The 23,152-nt window shown below is 32.5% G+C and overlaps 2 protein-coding genes across 2 annotated transcripts; one reads left to right on the plus strand and one right to left on the minus strand.

Moving 5' to 3' along the window:
* The first annotated feature begins 10,170 nt into the window (after positions 1-10,170).
* Positions 10,171-11,064, plus strand: LOC105766887 (uncharacterized). The gene is made up of 2 exons (XM_012586439.1): positions 10,171-10,280; positions 10,647-11,064. Exons 1-2 carry the CDS (start codon positions 10,171-10,173, stop codon positions 11,062-11,064), a joined length of 528 nt encoding a protein of 175 aa, XP_012441893.1.
* A 3,118-nt stretch (positions 11,065-14,182) lies between these two features.
* Positions 14,183-18,235, minus strand: LOC105770677 (receptor protein-tyrosine kinase CEPR1). Its single transcript, XM_012591994.2, has 2 exons — positions 15,594-18,235; positions 14,183-15,061 (listed from the first exon to the last, which is right to left on the minus strand). Exons 1-2 carry the CDS (start codon positions 18,118-18,120, stop codon positions 14,661-14,663), a joined length of 2,928 nt encoding a protein of 975 aa, XP_012447448.1. The 5' UTR covers positions 18,121-18,235; the 3' UTR covers positions 14,183-14,660.
* Between the last annotated feature and the right edge of the window lie 4,917 nt (positions 18,236-23,152).

Below are 23,152 nucleotides of genomic sequence, written 5' to 3' on the forward strand. Positions count from 1 at the left end.
AGTTGTCCGATAACGATGACTTTTAGTATTTGTTTATTCTACCATCCCGGGTTGCCCGACAACGATGGCTAGTAAATTACTATATCGGTGACCCTATGACATGCCAACTATACCAGACTACATCTAACATTGTTTAATGGGGGCATTAACATTATAACATATATCATTATAATATCAATGTCCAAATATTCATAATCACATATCCAAAACAATTTCAAACATTTATCACATTATTCAAATATCATCAATCGAATCCATTATTCAAAGTTTATAGGGAAAAGATAGTATTACCTCGATGCATAGTCATATTGATTATAATGACGTCCGACTTTTCTTTTCCTTTTGCCTTTTACATTCCAAAGTTGTCTTTGACCATGTTCAATAATACAATTATAGAAACGTCGTTAATCACATAATTCAACACAATTCAATGAAATCAAATATTAATGCATTTAATTCAAAACATTTATATTGCACAATTTATCCAATTGAATTTAGATCCTACTTGATAAATATAGTACGGCGACTTCTTGTTAAACTATAGTAAAGAAAGATAAAGGTGCAATACAATACAATAAACACAAAGGAACATTTTCTATGACAAGCAATACTATCAGATTAATGCTTACCATACATGAAGACAACAAGGGTTTTTATACATGACAACCAGGTCTACTAACGGTAGCCACAACTGCATAACCATTTTAACTGAATCTTTAATAACCTTAATAGCGGTACTGATCTAAAACTCTAACACTTAATTTTATTATTTATTAATAAACCCCAAAGTTTTCACCTTTTACAAATAAGTCCTTGGTAAAACATAATTTGGTAATAATCTAATCTTGATTTCAATATTTTTGGTGAATTATAAGAGTAGGACAAAGCCCTGACAACAATACGGCAAGTGCGACTCAAACCCAAAACACATGGGACAGTGAACACCCTAACCATCAGGCCAACACACGGGGTCTATTAACTAAAATTAATCTAATCTCATGCATGCATGAATTTGATCTTCTAACATCACATTTCTCAAATTTTCCAACAATGAAAAATTATATCTAAACTTGCTAATTCTCTAAATTAATTAAGGGGTCATGAATACCTTTCATCACTTAACCAAAAATTTAACCAAAAATTTAAGAAAGAAACTCACCTAACTCTTTGCAAGGTACGGCAACGGAGAAAATGAGAAGGAAGGGGTTTTTTCTTTTTTCCTTTTTCTTTTCTTGGACGGTGAAGAAGAGAATGGAAAAGATGCTTCTCGCTTCCACTAACTTTTAACATAAACATAGTTTAATTAATTTAATTTAACTTATTTAACTTAATTAAATCCTTAATATAAATCTATTATAATCACAATATAATTATCTTATTACTAGTTAGTGCTTATAATCGTTTCATTCCATTAATCCTATATAGAATTGGTTAATTTATCCTATAGTCCCTAACGTAATTTCTAACCAAGTCCCTTTTATTTTTAAATTAAAAATTCAATAGTGATTTTACTTTTACAATTTAATATTGTACTATAATTATCAATCGATTCATTCTAATTTTACTAAATAATTTAATCTATCACTATCTTAGACGACACATAAATTTTCACTTCCAAAATTAACCATCTCGTTTTAGCAATTCAATTCCATATCGGGATTTTTAACACCACTGAAAATTGGATCGTTACAGTTGTTTGCTCTCTCATCTAATGTACAAAGATCAATTTGCCCATTTCTTCAATAGAGAGATTAAAATACAATCCAAGGTATAATGCACGGGGTTTTGTGGTACATTTACCTTCATACGATATTTTTATTGTATTTTAGTTTATTTTATATTTGCATAATTTATCATAATTACTAGAACACAAATTTAAATTTAATTGCATAAATATAAATATTAGATAAATAATAAATATTTACTATAATTTAAATTAGTTTTATTTATAATTAAGTTTTTAGACCCGAGCATAGTAAGGTCATAAAATCTAGTATATATAAACATGAATCACTAAACTCGACGTGAAACACGGGCATTATATTAGTTATCATATAAAAAGAATTTCTTAAACTTAAAATCAAGTATAGACGGGTTTGTAAAGGCATAAGATAAATGGATATGAATGAGTGTTTTTAATTAGCTATTAGATGACTTACGTATCTTCGACCAATAATATCAGTGGAAAGTGCAAAGGGATTTGTGGAAAATGGTGGAGAAGAAAAATCATAGACGGGAAAAAGAACAGGGTTTTGGTTTTGTTTTCCAAAATTATGAGTTTAGTACAGCCATTCAAAATCGAGTTTCCAAGTCCTCTCTTCTCCTCCACAATAATCACAATCCAATCCGATCAAAACGGGCAGAAATTTTCTCGGCGATCGAACATGCCCTATAGGATATGGCTTATCCCTATGCTTTCTATACTTGTTCTACTATTACTATTATCACTTTTCCTACTCATGCGTCCAACATCAACCACAAACTCAATAAAAAAACTATTACGTTGTTAATTGTTTCCTGTGATTCTTCATTACTTTTGTTTTTTGGGTTATAATTGTAGGAAAGAAAGTCATTAAAGAGATTCGAAGAAACCTAATTGACGTAAAACCGCCTTCAAATCATGCTCATGATGGATCGGGCCATTAATTTGGAATGTCATCATACAAATAATCTTGAGAAAAATATTTTACTTGGACGATCAAGACTCAACTCAAGGTCATATGATTTGTGGACAGATAGTAGACATGATACTTTGCCATATTTTTTTTTTATTTTTCTTCTCATAGTAACGTTTAAATTCTTATGTATTTATAAAAGTTTTATTTGATATTATTAATAAATTATATTATATAAAATTGGTTATATTTATGTTTTTGTATCACGTTTATTATTATTATTTTTGGTAAGAGAAGAGAGCTAGAAACCAAAGTTTTTACATAAAGCAATTCCTTTCAAAGGTAGTCTCTAGCTTACCGCTAGAAATAATCCTTTCAAACCCATCTAAAATTTTGATACTAAATTTCGCGTCAAATCAAGATAAATGTGATAATTTTTTATAATAAATTATTTCGAAAATTACGGATGAAATAATAAATTTTAGATTGTGGACTTATTTACAACTTTAATTTGATTTTAAGATTAAATTGAAATTTCAACTATTAAAGGAGACTGATCTTGTAAGTAACTTTTTTCATTTTCAATAGGTTAGTGGCGTGCGATGTGTTTATTATTATCATTATTATCATTATCATCGAGTTAGTTTGTTGATGTGATATTAATGGCTAATCCAATAACAATACGTGGTAACCTCTTAATGACATAAATTGAAAACATTTAGAAAAATCAGTAAAATATATAAATTAATAAAAATGTAATTCTTTTTCAAATCAAGAATTAATCTAGACAAAGATTGTCAAGATGCATCTAAATATAGACACGTTCATTTGTCCATATTCATTTCAGATGTATTCTTTTACTAAACTTGTATGTTTTAATATTTTATAAAATGTCATGTTATTATTATTTTGAAATTAAAAGCATATATATAATTGTAAAATATATAAATTAATAAAAAAGTATAAGAAAAGTTTTTACATAAAATAACCTAGTTAAATGGTTATCCAAATTCAAATGCATCTAAACAATCATTTGTCCAATTCATCATGGATGTGATTTTAGTTGTTTTATATTTTATATATTTTTATAAATTTATAAATTTTAGTTCTTTTACATATTTTACATATTTTAAAATAATAATAACCTTAAAAACTAATATTTTATAAAAAAATTATATAAACTTATTAAAAATACATCTAGAATGAATTTAGACAAATGTGTGTCCAGAATCAAATGTATTTGGACAACCACGTGTTCAGATTCATTCTTAATGTGAAAAAGTTATACTTTTTTTAATTAATTAATATATTTTTAAAAATTAATTTATTTCTGCCATACGTCATACTAATAGGTTACTGCGTGTCACCATTAGATTGGTCATCAATACTACATCAACACCAACTAACGACATTAGTGCAGAGGTATCAACTTGCATGACGAAATATAAGTTCGGATATCAACTAGGTACAAAAAGTTTAACTAGGTGCTTTTAGACAATTTTGGAAGCAAACTACATATTAACCCTAAGTCTAATTAGATTAGTATTTTTTATTAAAGTTTTAAAAGATTTTTGTGAGATGTTATATAAATAATTATAGATTATTTTACTAGAATTATTATTAAGATAACTTGCTTTTATTAATAACTAGAAATAGAATTAAATTAGGAGTCCTCAATGCACCAAATTCATTCGTTTCATCCATCTTCCCCACTAATTTTATTAGTGTCGGGATTTAATTCACTTCAAAACTCTGCTCCCTTGCGTCCAAAATTCTTGTCGTGCTTGCCGATCAAAGGTTGTTTCGCCATTTGTTCAATTCAATTTTGCCACCAATCAAGGCTACCTTGCTTTCCTCGACACTAACCGATCAATCCCATTATCATTCAAATCATTGCGACCAATTACTACTTAAATTTGCTTCTTGCCGATCAACTAACTACTTGCCGATTAATCTGCCTTTTCTGTTCTATTCATTGTTCATTAAACTGTTGCCTTGCCACCTACTTGCCATGCAATGATGCAAATTCATTCCAAAATTAAATTATTTTTGCCACTAGATTATCATAAGTGCTAAAAGTAACATTTTAATCTCATTTTTAATATGTTTTTGAGTGATTATTCTATGTTAATTGTGAATTTTATGCTCCTGGTTCTTTAAATTCATGTTTTTATACTTAGGATAGCATTTGGAAACAAAAAGAGCTAAAAATTAACGAGTGAAAACCGATTATACTGTGTTTTGAATTTTTTTTATTTGCAAGCATAAACTAATTTTCTAAATACCTAGGGAGATGTACCCTGTGATGGATTCTTTCGTTTGATTTTTATTTTGCGCAATAAATATTTAGTTTCTTATTCTCAATTATGTGTATTCAATTCTTAATTTGATGTTTCTAATAAAATATTTAGTTTCTTATTCTCAATTATGTGTATTTAATTCTTGATTTGATGTTTCTAGATTATTAATAAATGTTTGATGTGCTTAAATCAGAGGAGGAACAGACCCTGTTTAAGAATAGATCTTGCGTAATTGAGTGGAACTGTATGCAATCATAGAAATAGGATGACATAAATCTATCATATTAGAGTCAAATTTAATAGGGGAATCCATAAATCAAGTTAATGCAATAATAGAGGTTTTAATTAGTCAGTTGCTCTTACTCTCGAAAAAGATATTAGCATAAATTTAGGGATTTCTACGGATCAAGATACTATGTAAAGAAATTGTGTAATTTAGATTGATAATGACAGATGAAATCTTGGTAAATTCTTTACTAGGTATTCTTTAGCTTCTTGGTTGTTAATCAGTTATTTTCCTGTTTTGTTATTTGTCGTGTTCGTTAGTTAATTTATTTATTTATTTAATTTTAGTTTTTAATCAATCACTCGAATTTATCGATTAAATAATAGAAATACGATAATTACTAACACTTTTAGTCTTCATGGGAATGATATCTTTGCTCACCATAACTATACTATTAATTGATAGATGCACTTGTCTTAGTCAAATTTTTAGTTAGTTTCGTGGACATCAACTGTCCAAGTTTGCTCCATATAAATTGTTAGAGGTAGTTTTGAGGAGTGCCTTGAGCAGTATCACAAGCCATGCATATTGGTGTCTGGCATTGTTCAACCTTATAATTTGTCATATATGGAGTTGGCAATTTTTTATAATAAAATCGTTGATATTTGCTAATACTTTGGATGCGTGTAAGCTCATCCATGATTTTCAAACACTACTATGGGAACATATTTTGAAGATTGGTTTAGATTTGGCTTGTAATCACTTGTTTATGAGGTGTTAAGATAGTAGATTATCTCTCTGAGCAAAGCCTCGCAGAAGTAGGAAAATCGAACTGCGTAAACATATCGAGTGTTCATTAGTTTTCTACCTTGTTTTTCACCAATGCCTAAAACAATTGGCATTACTCTTAAGCACTACTTCTAGCATTGCTCAATTTACTTGCAATTATTGTTTTCGCTTTTTCATAAGTTTTATTTGGTACCCCTTTTCTTGACAATATTTGCTTGAAATGAAGTTGCCATTTGCCTTCAAGCCTTAAATCTCTCCACCGTTTGCCTCTTGAATATGCTGCCAAATAGCCGGCTTTTGTACCATAAATTTTCTACTTAGTTGCTACCACAATGTACTTCTATTTCAAATTCATTTGAATGTTGCCTAGCCTTCAATCAGATATTGATCATTCTTAAATGGTTGTTGTTTCACCTCTTCAAAGTAACTGTAATTTTAGTCCAAATAAATTGTTGATCAACTCAATCTTGCTACTATGTCATACTTCAAATTTTTGCTCTAAGAATCAAACCAATTATCGATTATTACTCTCATATATTGTTATTTGTTAAGGAGCGTACCTCGCATTTCGGATGAAACAAAGACATCCTGATAACGCAAAGAAAGACATCCCGACGAGCCAATATGCCACGTTACGATGTGGCAACGTGTTCCCCACTAAATTCGGTTTTTTCTCCTAGTTAAACTTTATTATCTTTTCCCAATCAAACTCTAATAACTCTAGGACATTCTAATCAGATTCGTGACGAATTTTAGCCTATAAATAGGGCTTTTAGCAATCTTAGAGAGATTAATTCAACAACATAATTAAAAGAGAGTTTGTGGGAATTTTGATAGAACTTTGTACTTTTTTTGGATTTGGGTTTGTTTGTTTCTCCATCTTTTACTCATCTTTTGGTTTTTGTAGTTTTAGTGAAGTTTTTTTTCTCGTGGTTTTTTATCTTCTTCGAAGGGGTTTTTCCACGTAAATATTTGTGTCTGATTTTTCTCATTTTTTGTTCTTATTCGTTGCATAATTCGAGTTTAACCAAACAAACTGGTATCAAAATTTGGTTTGATTTCCACATTCAACCCGTTCAGAGATGGCAATGAGTTATGATATCGAGAAATTCAATGGGATCACAAATTTCAGTTTGTAGCAAGTTCGAATGACGACAATTCTGTTCAAAACGGTTTGAAAAAGGTTATTACAGGATAAAAGCCTACTGATGTGAATCAGACAAAATGGGGGGAGCTTGATTAGAAGGCAGTGTCAACAATTCAGTTGTGCCTTACGAATAATATATTGCAAGAGATACTTACGGAGAAAACGACAGCAACCTTATAAAGGAAATTGGAAGCCCTTTATATGACAAAGTCTCTCGCAAATCGCTTGGTATTGAAACAACAATTATACACATTCCGTATGACAGAAGGTGAGTATATTAGAGCTCATATCAGTGAATTTGTTACTCTCCTTAATAGCCTGAAGAATGTCGAGGCCAACATAGACAATTAAGAATAAGCTATGTCATTGTTTTTTTCTTTGCCCCATTCATACAAAAATTTCAGGGAAACTCTGATTTATGGCAGAGAGAGACTCATTTGAGGATGTGAAGGGAAACTTATTAAGCAAGGATAAACTCAACAATGAGTTAGGTTCAAAGAACAAATCAAATGGGCAAGCCTCAATTTTGGTTGCTAGAGGAAGACAACAGTCTAAAGATTCGGGTCAAAGAAGATCTAAAGTGAGATCGAAATCAAGAAACCACGACAAGTAATGTGGCTATTGCAAAAAGATGGGTCACATTAAAGTAGAAAGTTGATGTAGTTGAGGATAGAGGTGATGATTTGTTGCTAGTGTCAATGACTAAAAGGTCTAAGTTCACATCCGAGTGGATCTTGGATTCGGGGTGTTCCTACCATATGTGTCTCAACAGGGATTGGTTCTCCACATATAATTCGATTAAAGATGGAGTTGTGTTTATGAGAAATAACTCACCCTGCAAAATAACCAATGTTGATAACATTCAGATTAGGATGCATGATAGGATATTCAAAACATTATAGATGTTAGGCATGTGCCTGATTTAAAAAAGAATCTCCTCTCTTTGGGTATTCTATACTCGAATGGGTGTAAGATCGTTATTGAATCAAATGGCTTAAAAGTATCTCATGGAGCTCTTGTTTTGATGAAAGGACAAAAAGTCGATAGTCTATACATTCTACAAGGTTTAACGGTGTCTGGTTCAGCAATAATTACGGAAGCAAAGGTGAAATCATTTCCACGTCACGACGAGGACTCTCCTGACGTCACGACGACACGAAAAAATTACCTCTTTACGGATTCTAAATCAACTTAGTTGTGGCACATGCGATTCGGTTATATAAGAAAAAAATGTATGATCGTTTTGAGCAAAAGAGGTCTTCTCATAGGTACCAGAGCTGGAAAATTAGACTTCTACGAGCATTGCGTTTATGGGAAGCAGACTTAAGTCAGCTTCGGTTTGGCAGTGCACAGGACAAAGGAGGCCCTTGACTATATTCATTCTGATTTATAAGGTACGACTCTAGTTGTCTCCAAAGAAGCTAGCAGATATCTTCTAACTTTTATCGATGACCACTACAGGAAAGTTTGGGCTTATTTCTTGAAACACAAGAATGAAGTTTTCGAGATCTTCAAGTAGTGGAAGACCTTAATAGAAAAGTAGACCGAGAAGCCCGTAAAGCGGTTAAAAACAAATAATGCTCTTGAGTTCTATCTAGCGGAGTTTAATGATTTCTTAAAACGGGAAGGAATTGATCGACATCGCACTGTTGTTGGTACCGTGCAACTTTACTTGAGAAAGCTCGATGCATACTTTCCAACGTAGACTTAAAAAAGGAGTTTTGGGCCAAAGTAGTTAACTTGGCAAGTTATTTGGTGAACTAGTCTCCACTTTGCGCATTAGATTGAAAGGTTCTTGAAGAGATTTGGTTGGGTAATCCTCTTAATTACTTTAACCTTAAAGTATTCAATTGTCTTGCTTATACTTGATTCAGTTAGGGAAAGCTTGAACCAAGAGCTGTGAAGTGTATCTTTCTAGGTTTTGCTATCAAGATAAAAGGCTATAAAATTATGGTGCCCAGAAACAAGTAAGATCATTGTTAGTAGAGATGTTCCGTTAGATCAAACATCAATAATCCTATCAAAAAGGGGGTCACCAGGTCAAAACAACACCAAAAATTCGAGTGTTTCAAGCAAGGTGGAGCTGGAAACAAAACAGACGATGACATCACAACATCACAAAGCTCAACGTTATAACATTAGGATGAACAAGGGCGATGTCTCGATGAGGAGAACTGCCATGTCACGATGTCATGTAAATATCATGAAATCGACATCTTTTATTGATTTGTTGATGTTACTAAGCCTTAGGCTGATGATTGGAATAATTATTAGTGCAATATTTTGGATGACTTGAATCTCTTTTTCATCTGTCTCTTTCATTAGTAGCTCATAGCTACTAATATTTTATATGATTTTTCCAAATGGATGCATGTTTGGTTGGTTATGTAAATATTTGATGCAAATTTAATTTTGATATTTTAATAAACGATAACAAAATTTAATGATATAATCAAATTTGTGTTGCTTATAAATTTTTTAATAAAACTTTGGTATTTATATTATACCGAGGAATCAATGGTTGAATTTTTCAGTCTAACAAATAAATACAAATATATTAATTAAACTTTTTATTAACCATTTCTATCATTGGTTGTTATCATACCTCGTCAAAAAAATTAAGAATTCATAAAATTATTAAAATTTGAGGATGAATTTTGACATTCACTTGTCTAAGTTAATTCTAAATGTAGTTTTAAATTTATAAAAAAATTAAAATTTTAAAAATATATAAAATAAATAAATAGTAGTAAGTCACATTTTTAAATAATTTTTGAAATTTTGGTGTTTGATATATTTCAGAACCCGAAAGAATATTTACGTATAAGCTAATAAATATAAAACATGAATTATGACATTCAAAACCATTATCACATGATTAAAAATTTTATGTTTTACGATTTATGTTAAACAAATCTTTTAATAATAAATCTTTTATTATTAAATTTATGTTTTACCAATGTAAAGGCAACCAATAGCATAAATCCCTATAGGGGAGAAACATGAGGAGGACATCTTAGTATGGGGCATGTACCCAACAATGTTTATACCACGAATTTGGGTTATAATTGATTTCTTCTACAATCCTTAGGGATGGGTCCGCATAGGGTTTTTTGGAGGGGACTTTGGAAGGTGAGAACCCTTCCAAAGGTTCGACTTTTTGGGTGGAGATTAGGCCATGGCATTCTCTCAACGGCTAAGAGGTGTGCTATTTTCTCTCAAGGTGCAAATCCTAGGTGTCCTTAGTATAGAGCTCTAAAGGAGGATGCCATGCATGCTCTAAGGGATTACCTTACCTCAAGGGATGCTCTAATTTCATATAGTATTCATAATGACTTGCTCTGATTGTCTTTTTGTAGTGCAATCAACTAGGTCGATAAGGCAATGTGGAAGATGGACAAGAAAGCCTTCAATAGTTTTCTTGTGCTCCTCTGGAAACTGTAGGAGGCTAGGAATATGATCGTTATCTAGGGACAGGATGTTTCCTTGCAAGATGTGGTGTTGAGAGCTAGGTCATTTCATTGTGAGTCTTGGGTGCACAACCTCTTATACGCACTGTTGGTTCCTAGATGTTCAATCGTGGCTCGTTGGTCTTTGCCTTATGAAGATGAGGTCAAAATTATTGTTGATGTAGTAGGGAATGCGAAGATGAGCTTTGCTTATTGTGATGCCGTAGTTCGTGGCCATGAGGGAATGGTGATCGTCAGACTTACTTTCTTAATTGCTGGGGCCTTTGATGCTCATCCAACCGAAGCTCTATCTTTATTTTGCGTTGCTAAGAAGGCCCTTGAGAAGAGTTATTCCAGAGTCATTCTAGAATATGATTGTGCTTTTGTTGTTAATAAGTTTTCTAGTGAGCCTTTAGATTTATCTTATTATGGTCGTATTGTTAATGAGGCCCTAGTTTTTTGTAACTCGTTTGGTGTTGTTAGTTTTTCTTTTGCCCACAGGTCAGCCAATCTTGTCGCCCATTATTTAGCACATTGATTGATAGATGGGAATGATGCTTTGGATTTCGGTTTAGATTCTCCAGATTTCATCCATCGATTGTTATAGGATGATATTTCATAGTTTAATATGATTTTTGCCCTTATTGGGCTTTTTCTTTAAAAAAAAGGCTTAATGACAAATTTAGCGTTTGCATGTTTTATCAAAATTGCCCTAATTGTATTTTGGAGTCTTTTTTGGGCATCAACCTTTGTTCTTTTTTCAATCTGCTTTTTCTAACAGATTTAATGAAATAACAGGGATGATGTGGAATATTTTTAATAAGATATAATTTATCATTTAAATAACTCAATAAGATAATTAAATGTGGAAAATAATAAAATAAAAAATACATTAAATTAAAAATAACTCTTAATTAAAAGAAAATAAACATAATTATCTAAAAAATTAATTCAAGAGAAAACTTTTCAATAAATAAACGTATGAAAGATTGAAACATTTTGAAAGAAAAGAAAATTTGAAACATTGAATTTATTCATTAAATCTTTTTTTTTAAACAGATTGAAAAAGAGAACAAAAGTTGATGGCCAAAAAAGGCTCAGAAATATAATTAGAACTATTTTGACAAAACATATAAACGTTACTAGTCAAATTTATCATTAAGCCTAGAAAAATGCTATTAAATTTGTTTGGAACTTAAGCTTGGGCCACAATTTTATGAATTATGTTTGGCCTTTTAACTTGTGTAAAACTGTTGTTATCCAAAAACACCCAATGAAATGAATCTCATTTGATTTGTCCGACCCAAGGTTCTTGTCTGCTGTTTACTTCTCTCCGCTCTGATTTTGGCTTAAGAAAAAAGATTAAAACATCGTATGAAAAAATAATACAAAATATAAAGACATAAATTATCTAAAAAATATATAATAAAAATCATTATCCTTTTTTTTTTTTTTGCTTTTGAATGAAAAAATTGTTATTAAGTTATCAAAATTATGACATGTTAAAATATACAGTTATATAACCACAAAAGTTAGGTGAGATGTCAATGGTCTCTTTTACTTTCATAAGTGATCGAGAGTTCGATCCTTACTTTGTGTATGAAGCAGCTTTAAAACTAATAACATCGACTCCCTTAATAGGCTTATAGAATAAAAAGGATTAGTTATTGGATTCGCTCCGATACATATATTGAAAAATCAAAAAAATATATACAATTACATATATTTCAAATAAACTCATTTTTCTTTATTGTTTAATCAAAACTCATATTTTCTTTTCTTTGCACCCAGTTCCACTGCCATGGATGCATTACCAAGATATCATATAAAATTTTCTTAATCATAGTTCAATCAAGCTTGTTTATGTAAGTCTATATACCTTTTAAATTTAAAAGACGGATTAAATTATTCATATTTTAATTTAGAGCAAAATTTTTACTTTTTAATTTATTTTTAAGTCTACCATTTTGTTAATATCTTCTCAAATATCTTTTTTTATCTCTTCTAACTGTAATTAAAATAAAACTGTCTCAAAATTTATATAACAAGAATTATTAAATTATCAAAATTACGAACATAAGAAAAAAAAAACCAAGTCTCCCCCATAACCCAGATTTTCTTTGTCTTTTCTCGTCTTGGTTTTTTTTTTTTTTTTTTTGTGAGTGCACCCAGTTCCAATTACCTGGATCAGATACCGAAGCATTCAAATGTGAACTTTATTATTAAAGTGCCTAACCCTGTTAATACCACTTCAACAGGGTTGAGCCACCAGTTCTAACACCATGGGGCACACTCATTACACTATATCAGATACGTACTAGCTCAGGTTTTCTTTTTTGTAGTTAGTGCCATTTTTTGTGTGTTTCAATCAGTCGCTCCATCATTATCTACCTTTTTTATCTTATTGTTTAGCCCACACTTACCATTTTACTACCTCTGATTTGTCATTTCATACACAGAGCGGGAACTAAATCAGCAATCCATCGTTGTGAAAAACAGGCATTGTCTCCTACTTGCTGGTATGTGATTCAGTGAAAGTGTCATCATTAGGCATGTTTTTCCCCCTTTTTTTGTGTGCTAAACCCTTATAGAAACCGTACTTGTGACAAGAATTCATGTAGTTTTGACTTCAAAGGATGATTGCTTGAATGAATATGTGCACTGTTTTGAATGCCTACTGTTTGTTAATTTGCATTCAAGGAGAGGACATATCTTTCTTGGAAAGCAGCTTCATATATCATCCTCAAGCTTTCTTTTTTTTTGTCCTTTTTCTTTTTTTATTATTTTCTTTTGATTGAAATAGCCAAGCTTGCTTTCATATACCTTGTCTTTTTGTTTAAAAACAATTTCATTGATCATTGCTTTCAACTTTTCTATATGGACTCTCCACCATGCTCAAAAGAAAACATATATTTTTTTTCTCCAATGAATCTTATTCTTCTTTGGGTCCCTGAAACCACTCACAAAGTTGATAACAACACAATTCAATTGCCAAGTATATGCACACGTATTTTGGCATTCATTGATGCAAATAACACTCAATGATGTATAGGTCATGATCTAGTTACTATAGCTGTATATTATTACTTCCATGATGATTTTAGCGTGTTTAGTTTATGTTACTTTACATGATTTCCATGTTTATGGCGGGATATATGTTAGACACAGAAATCAAATAAGAGTACTTCAAAAAAAAATAATTAAAGTTAGGAAATGATTTTCAAACTGTTAATTATTTATTTCTTATCTCGTATTTTATTTGAATGTTATATAAGAATATTTATAAATGAAGGTTTCTCCATCAAAATAGCTTTAATAACCCAAGGGTACTTTAACCTGTGAGTGGATTTTCATGGCTCACTGTTTACTGTGAATCAACCGTGGGAACCTCAATGCATTATATTTACTTCAACCGAATAATGAAAACTTGAAAAGAAATATCTGAAACAGGAAAAAAGCAATATATAGGCTTGTGCTTTCTTGTCTGTCCCTTACTTAATTGTAGGGACAAAGATGCTTTTAATCAATAAGTGAATTCAACTTTCTCTCGATGGATAATTTGCATCTATATTACTTTAGTGTTTTATTTTGTTGGAAGTATTTATATTTAACATTAGTATTCAGTATTGTTCAGAAATGAACATGGGATATAAAGAAAACCTTTAAAAATTTTGAATATATTATATATTTTATACTCATATCTAAGTCAGAATAATATACCATTACACTTATAAATAGAATCAGAACCCACTTCTAAGTAAAAAAAGAAAGCCTCTTACAAATCACATCTTCCTCTACCCTTCACACTGTGCTTTCCTTTTTTGAAGTGTTCCTTTCTCTAGATAACTCTCATGCCAAAGAAAAAAAGAAGAGGAAAACAAAGCTATCAAAAGCTATACAATGATTTAATACAGATGCTAATGCTATGCGTTATCATAAAGCAGTTATACTGATTAAACTCCTTAGGTTCTTACAAGAGCTAAAAGTAAAACTAAAAAGACAATAAAAAAAGAAAGGGAGAACCTACAAACCATTTACCACTGGTCTTTCAATAATACTTTAGGAGACCCTACTGTTATATAGAACCTATGTTAATTCACCTAAAAGAACTTCATCATACACCGTTGATCTTGATCATACATCTGTTTGGTTCTTTATTTTTGTGACATTTGATGCATCCTTGGTCTTATTTGTTGATAACAGCTTGCAAGAACCTAATCTGCATGGGTCAGCGTCGATCAACAGTTGAACAACCTCGTTCATTGTTGGACGTTGGGATGGGTTCTTGCATGTACAACGCATGGCGGTTCTTAGAACCTGAATCATTTCATCCTTAAATGAAGTAGACAAACTCTTGTCTAAGGCCTCCATTACACCTTCCTTTGTTTCCAGTTTCGTTGAAACCCAGTAAACAATGTTCTTGTTCTCTCCAAAATCTGACTCTACTGGTTTTTTACCAGTTATTAGTTCCATCAACACCACTCCATAGCTATATACATCACACTTTGTTGTTGCTTTATTTGAATATGCATATTCTGTCAAAAGTCATCATTTAGATTTTAGTCAATCAGTTTGAGTAAACTAAAAACTAGATTCCATATCAAATATGTAGATATGACTTTTTAAAAACTCTTCAAATGCATGAAAATTTAAAAAAAAATAATTAATCTATTTTTAATAAGTACATCCATATTCGAGTGTAAGGTGAACTATAAATTCTATATATATACATATATGTTTAGGATCTCTATTGGATAAATTAGTCAGAATCCACCCTATATTGGCGACATTAAAATGGAAACCTATGTTACTCTTAGACTTGATATCGGATATCATCTTCCAAGGAACCTCCAAGATTTTCATAGATTTTGAGGGTCCTTGGCGGATTATATCCTCGTATTAATCCGCAAATATACATCAAACATAAATAATGTATGTGGATACTTAAACTAAATGAAATATATTGGTCTCAACATGTAAACTCAAAGTAAAAACAAAAATATAAAGCTGCGTTTGTAACGTAAATTATAATATCTTAAATGAAGTGAAGTTGAATCAGAATATTACCAGGTGCCAAGTAACCATAGGTGCCTGCAATGACAGTATTGGTAGAATCTTTCCCTCTTGCTTGCAAAACCTTGGCTATTCCAAAATCTGCAACTTTGGGTTGATAATTAGCATCCAGTAGGATATTTGTTGACTTGATATCTCTGTGAATAATAGGTGGCATCAAATCATGGTGAAGATAAGCCAAGCCTTGAGCCACCCCAAGGGCAATCTGATGTCTAGTAGGCCAGTCAAGAAAGAGCCATCCTTTGTGAAGAGCATCCCAGAGGTTCCCATTGGGCATAAATTCATAAACCAACAGGTTACAATCAAAACTTGAGAAGTAACTATATAGTTTGACTATGTTCTTATGCCTTATGCTTCCAAGTGTCTCAACTTCAGTCTTCATTCCTTTGTTAAAAACCATCTGATCTTCTGAAAATGAATCTTTGGCCGTCTTACTCCATAGTTTCTTCACAGCAACAACGTCTCCACTTTTCAATTCAATTCTGTAAACTGTGCCAGATCCTCCATGCCCCACAATGTTCTTGTCAACCATTGCTCCAAGGATCTCATGTTGGTCAAAATATATTCTATGGAAACTCTTCATATCATATGAAAAGAATGATGAAGATAAGGTCTCATCATGTTCTATTACAGCTCTCTGTTTACTTAAAAGTCGTTTAAGAAACAGGAGAGTTCCAATGGTGATGACAATGGCTGCAACTATGATTGCCCACATTGAATTTACCTTCTTTTGGTTGTAAATCTGTGGACATATGGGGAAATTTTGGACATGGACTGGAACACAAAGACCTGGATTGCCTGAAAAGCTTTCAGCCAACCCTCCTTTAATCAATGAAAGAGGGATTGGTCCAGAAAGTTGATTGTTTGAAAAGTTGATGGAATTTGGCAACAAATCACTGAGACTCTCGGGGATTTTCCCAGTCAAACGATTGTTTGAAAGATCAAGAACATTGAGTGATTTCAGTAAAGAAAGTGAAGTGGGGATTGAGGAACCAAACTTGTTACCTTGCAACATAAGTAAATTGAGATTCCTCAAATTGCCAATCTCTGAAGGTATTGAACCAGACAGGAGATTGTTACTGAGATCAAGCTTCACCAGATTAATAGCTCTAGAGATTTCAGAAGGCAAAAAACCAGACAACTTATTGTTCTGCAAGAACAGTTCAGATAAGTTCCTAGCATTTTCAATTGAACTTGGAAAAGGACCAGTAAAATCATTGTCACCCAAGTCAATGATTGAAGCATGAGGGAGGCCTAGAATTCCTTCTGGTATTGAACCCTCCAAATGATTATTACTAACTCGAAACCGAATAAGAGACTTACAGTTTGCATAACTTTCAGGCAACTTCCCATAAAACTTGTTAGCTAAGACAAGCAAATACAGCAATTTACCTCCTTGACAAATCTCAGCTGGCAATGGACCTGAAAAGTTGTTTTCAGACAAGTCAAGAACAATCAATGGTGACGTCTTCCCCATGTTTTGTGGAAGTTCCCCCGAAAGGAAATTTCCATAGAGTGAAAGGAGGGTCAATTTTGTGGAATCTGCAATAACGCCAGGGATTTCTCCTGTAAGACTGTTGTTATAAAGTTGAAGAACTCGAAGGTTGGGAAGTCGACATATAGAATCTGGAATGGATCCAGTCAACATGTTGACTGACATGTCCAAGTCTCCGAGCTTTGTCAGGTTTCCCAGTTCTTCGGGTATTGTCCCCGATAGGTGCTGATTGTAATAAAGTTCAAGCTGTTCCAAGTTCTTAAGCAAACCAAGCTCCTTTGGAATCTGACCTGAAAGGAAATTCCCACTCAATTCAAGATCAACAAGTGAGGTCATGTTTCCTATCGATCTTGGGATCGGGCCATACAACCTGCATGTCGTTAAGACCATAACTCTGAGTTTTTTCAGCCTTGAGATGTTCTCTGGAAGTTGCCATAAGTTCATTTCATCAACTTCATTAAAGTAGAGCTCTTCAAGATTGGTAAGATTAGTTATCGACATGGGAAAATCGCCTCGAAAGTAATTGTATGACAAATCAAGAACACGTAACGATGTCATTCTGAAGAAATCAGGAAGTGTTTCCCTTAGTGAAACAGAACTTATATTGAACTCTTCCAAGAGAGAACAGTTGACAACACTGTTGAGAAAGTTCCCATGGAGATTGTTGCGGCTGATATCAAGAACCCGCAAAGCCGGCAGATACGAGCACACGTCGGCTGGAAAATATCCGGAGAGTGACCAGTCTGAGAGGTTAATGCGTTCAACGTACCCTTTATCATTGCAGGTAACTCCAGTGAAATTGCAGTAACTATTCCCTCTCATGTCCCAATCAGATAAGGCCTTTCCTGATAGAGAAGCTTTCATGGCGTTGAAGAACTTAAACTGATGATCATCTGTTATAACTTGAGAAGAACAAAACATGAAACTAAGTAAGACTAGGAGGAGAAAAATAGCTTTGGGTGCCATTTGATAGGAAAAGAGGTGGCAGTTAAGGTGGTTGTTGCAGAGAAGGGGAAGAGAGTACATAAATGAGATGATTGAAGGGATCAATGGGTGCAGTAGTAATGAGCCTCAATGATGAAGGAAAAAGCAGGCTTTAAGCTGTTGCATTGAGAGAGATAAGAATGAGGTGTGTACTGTGCGTATCTTTTGCATAAAGTGGCTTTCTTTTCTATGTATATAACCCACTAGCTCGTGTAGAGGAATAATATCCTTTAATCCGATTTTAGTGTAAGTATTGAATATAATATGTATTTAAAATGAATATATATTTTAAAAAATTAAATTTTGTATATATATCTAAATATATATTAACCATAAATGTCAAATATAAATATTTTTTTAAAAAAAAAGAGTAAACATAGAATATTTCTACTTTATACAGATGAGATATTAGAATGATCTGCAACCCAACCCTGAGCATTGCATGTGGCCCCTCTTGATGTGATCACTCCTGCTTTCCCTTGGATGGTCATGGCCTAATGTTAATTTGACCCTTCAAGTTTATGTTTTATACTTTTTTGGTTTGAATATAGACGGCCTCAAAATTTCTTTAAATACATAAAAAATTTAAAAATTAAATAAATCTATGTTAAACAAATACTAGTAGCCGATCCTTGCAATAGCACTGTTGTACAAGCTGCAGGTGATGTTACCAATATTGCCACCCACATCAGTATGATATTATATATAAGCATGACCATGTTTACAATGTTTGGGATATGTATTTTTGTAATAAAAGCAAATTGCATTTCTGGCATTACATACTGATTCCCCCATGCTGTACGTGGTGCAATAATATACATATGTACAATTTATTTTATGGGTCCCTGTGTCTGTATACGTAGGGGATTTTAAAACAACCTATCTCATATAATTTAATTAAATTATTTACCTTTTCTTTGTAAATCATAATAATCTATTAATTTTGTAAGAACTAGTGAAAAAAAAGTAAGCTCGTGTGCATGAAAATTGAATCTGAAAATATAGTGTAATGCAAATTAATGAATTTTTATCCTTGTGTCTCTCTTGTGTTTAAAAGTAAATTGTTTACAACATTATTTTACTATTATATGATTATTATGTGAGTATTGTTGACACCATTTTTTTGATAAAACGGGGTCCACTTGGGTTTTGAAAAATGAAAATGAATGTGGGAGTCGCCACCAATCTTTTTTGATGAGGTGTGATCGGGCCACCTCGAAAAATGGTTGTTTTAATAAACAATTTGGTTTTATCAAAACAGTGATTTTGGTCCACAAAAATCAAAAAATGGGTTCGGAAGTCGGTTACGTACGAGGAAGAATTAGCACCCTCGTAACGCCCAAAATTGATACCTAGTTGATCAATTAGTATCTTAGTGTCGAAGATTGAAAATTTGAAAAAGATTCAAAACATGATCCTTTGTTGAAATGCTAAAAATTTCGAGAAAAAGTGCATATTTCACGTTAATCGAGAAAGAAAATTATATCCCGTAAGTTAGGATACAATGTCTTGAATTCTCGATACGTGAATAAATGCCTAAAAAAAATAAATTATTTATTTTGAAAGGTATTTGATTATCTCAGGTTTAGAAAAGAAATCATGTCTCGTAAGTTAGAACACGATCTTTTAATAATTTCCGAGATTGTTTAAAAAACTTAAGTTTAAAAGGATTCGTATGTTTGAATTCGTCGAGAAAGTCGAAACCCCGTAAATTAGGGCACAACCTTTTCAAATCTAAACACGAGATTTTGCTTATTCAAAAATCATAGTTTAAAAGGATATTTTGATATTTAGGCTTAACGAGGAAATCGAAACCCCGTAAGTTAGGATACAATTTCTCGAATCCCAAAAAACACAAAATATTACTTTATTTTAAAACTTTTTTCCCTTTTTTGAACAATGGGTGAAAGTCGATAAAATATCTATCAATATGCGCGTAATTTATTTGATTATGCTTTAAAAGAAATCGTTTAATATGTACAAAAAGGTTATACATGACTCAGAACGATAGTACAACATACATTCCAAATAACAAGAATATATGATATTGCAAAATATAAAACATATGGCATTGGTAGTAACGAATCATAATGTTAACATGCATGAGCAAAGATAATAATAATGATACAAATAACAATATAAAGAACAATAATAATAATAATAATAATAATAATAATAATAATAATAATAATAATGGAATACATGTACATATTGAGAGCAATGAAAGAAATATAATAAAATGAAAGCAACAAATAATACAAAATGACTAAAATGTGAAAACAAAAAAAGGAGATAATAAGTACATAAAATAAATTAAGGCATTTTCTTTTTTAAACAAAAGGATTAAACAAAATAAAAGAAGAAAATAGAAAAACAGTTTTTTTTTTTAAAAAGATAAAGAAAGAGAGAAAAATAAACTAATTAATTAAATGATCCCAGGACTGAATCGGAAATAAAATCAAATCAAAGGGTGAAATTTGAAAAGAAACAGAATCATTAGGACCCGAACGAAATGCGCGCAAAGATGTAGGGGCCAAATGGGAAATTATTCCCCAACCCTTGAAACGCATCATTTCGCAATGGATTAAAATGAAATAAAAATAAAATTATATAGGCAAATTAAAAAACTAAAAGGACAACATTGGAAATTGAATAAAATGCGGAGGGGCCAACTGTGAAAATAACCCATTTTTCTAGACCTGGAACGACGCCGTTCACAGGACCAACGCCCTCGCATGGTCTAAGGACCGAATTTAAATGCGAGCAAAATCTGGTGGCCAAAATCAGAAAAATGAAAAGATCACATTGAAACGAATCTCAAAGGGGAAGGGATCCATTGCGCAAATATCCCCCTAAGCGAAAACACGCGGATCCTTCTTCCGGAGCAGGTTGAATCTCGGGTCAAGGGATGAAACGACGTCGTTTTAGGGCTATTGTGGCCAGCCCTAAACGACGCCGTTTAATTGGCCTATATAAGTATTTTTTTTTAATTTTCATTTCACACCACTTTTCAGAAAAAAAAACATAAGGGTTTTCCCCCTAACCCTTCTCCCTCTTTTTCTCCGACCTAATGATCACCATGGCCGCCGCCGTAGCGCCACTGTGGCCGGTGACCGGTACTGCGCAAAGGAGGCGTTTGACCTTGTTTTTTAGCGCGTTCAAAGGCCAAACCCTTTTTTAAACCAAGAGGCCGAGAGAAAAATGGTATATCAAACCCTCCTCCAAACTCGAATCCGGCGCCGACGGAGAGTCATCGACGGCAAGATCGCTAGCCAATTCAGGTAAAATCCCTTCTCTCTCTATTTTTAGAATTAAATTCGAAAAGAAGAAAAACAAAAAATAAAATAGCACGGAAAAATAAAATACAAAGAGAAAAACAGTGAAAAAAATAAAATCTAGATCAACACCTTTTTATTTTTTCTGCTATTTCGATTCACTGGTCGTTGTAAAAAAATATACAGAGGTGGTGTTCGACTTTTATATTTGTTTCTATTTTTCCTATTATTTTTGTTGCTTGCGTGTTCTCCTTTATTTTGTAGGGTTGCTGGAGCAGGTGGGCAGAGGGTAGGTGCAGCGCTGGACGTGACGGTGGCGTAGAAGACCGAGGGTCCGAAGCAAGTGGCGGCCAGGAGACCAAAGGTCTAAAGCAAGGTGCGGCGCCTAGGGTTTCAGTTTGAAATCACTTCTTATATACCTGGTATTGGCCATAATTCACAAGAACATTCTGTAGTCTTAGTAAGAGGGGGAAGGGTTAAGGATTTACTTGGTGTGAGATATCACATTGTTCGAGGAACCCTAGATCTTTGCGAGTAAAGGATCGTCAACAAGGCGTTCTAGTGCGTTGTAGATTCTTATCCAAGACTTGTATCATTTGATGATGCCATGTGAATCGCTAGAAACATGTGAAGTGTATGGCTAACCCAATAATGAAAGTTCCGTAAGGGGACTGGAGCAGGCTACCATGAGACAAAAGATCTTCTTTCTAAAGAGATTCGATTCGGAACTATTATATGTCCAAGGTTCAATATTGAAATAATTTCAGAGGTTTTCCCTGACTTTGTCCGTGTCAACAAACAATTCGAAATGCCTCGACTCTTTTAGAACAGGTCCGGGTCAAATAGCAATGATTCGAAGCACTTCTTTCTGAAACCCTAGGCTGACTTTGGTTTCTGGGTCTGTTGGGCCTGGTTTTGGGCTCCGGGTTTGAGTTTAATTTTGTTGGGCTGGGAGTAATCGTGTAGTTGAATAGTGAGCTGGTCTGATTGGGCCTGTTGAATTGTAATTTGGACTGTTTATTGATTTTTGGGCTTGGTCTGCTTTGAGTGTACTTGGCCCGATCAAATTTGGGCTTGTACAAGTATTATATTATATTAATTTTTTATTACATAATTATCAAGTGAATAGCATGTCAAATCAATGAATTTAATATAATTAAAATTTTAAATTTAAAAATAAAATAACTAAATTATTAAAAATAAAAATAGAGGATCAAAATTCTAAATTACGAAAGAGAAATTATTTTATGAGTTAACCCTTGGACTTTAATTTTGAAATTTAAAAAATAAAATAACTAAATTCCTAAAAATAAAAATAGAATGTTCAAATTCTAAATTAAGGAGAAATTATTTTTACGAACCCTTCCCACCACATCATTCATGGTCCATTTCCAATTATTTAACGATATTTTCGTAACTTTTTTCATGTCATTGACACATAATTTTGATAAATTTTTTTATCTTGGACCTCGAACCCAAAACCCTAAATCTTAAACCCAAAACTCCAAACCCTAAGTTTTAAACTTGGATCTTAAACCACAAACCCTAAACTCAATTCTTGAACCTTAAACCTCAAACTCGAACACTAAACCATGAACCTCGAATCCAAAACCCTAAATCTTGAACTCAAAACCCTAATATTGAACCCCAAACTCCAAACCCTAAGTTTTAAACTTTAGATCTTAAACTCTAAACTCTGAACTCGATTCTTGAACCTTGGACCTCAAACTCGAACCCTAAACCATGAAACTCAAACCTCAAACCCTAAGGATTTGGGTTTGGAGTTTAAGGTTTAGGAT

This window comes from Gossypium raimondii, chromosome 5 (genome assembly GCF_025698545.1).
Source record: "Gossypium raimondii isolate GPD5lz chromosome 5, ASM2569854v1, whole genome shotgun sequence".
Taxonomy (NCBI): Eukaryota; Viridiplantae; Streptophyta; class Magnoliopsida; order Malvales; family Malvaceae; genus Gossypium; species Gossypium raimondii.

Excerpts from the sequence above, each read along its gene's own strand:
- LOC105766887 (XM_012586439.1), top strand. The coding sequence starts at position 10,171 with ATGGGTCCGCATAGGGTTTTTTGGAGGGGACTTTGGAAGGTGAGAACC. Across the intron at positions 10,281-10,646 it reads ATTCTCTCAACGGCTAAGAG|ATGTTCAATCGTGGCTCGTT; the intron begins GTGTGCTATTTT and ends GTTGGTTCCTAG.
- LOC105770677 (XM_012591994.2), bottom strand. The coding sequence starts at position 18,120 with ATGTACTCTCTTCCCCTTCTCTGCAACAACCACCTTAACTGCCACCTC. Across the intron at positions 15,062-15,593 it reads CTATGGTTACTTGGCACCTG|AATATGCATATTCAAATAAA; the intron begins GTAATATTCTGA and ends GACTTTTGACAG.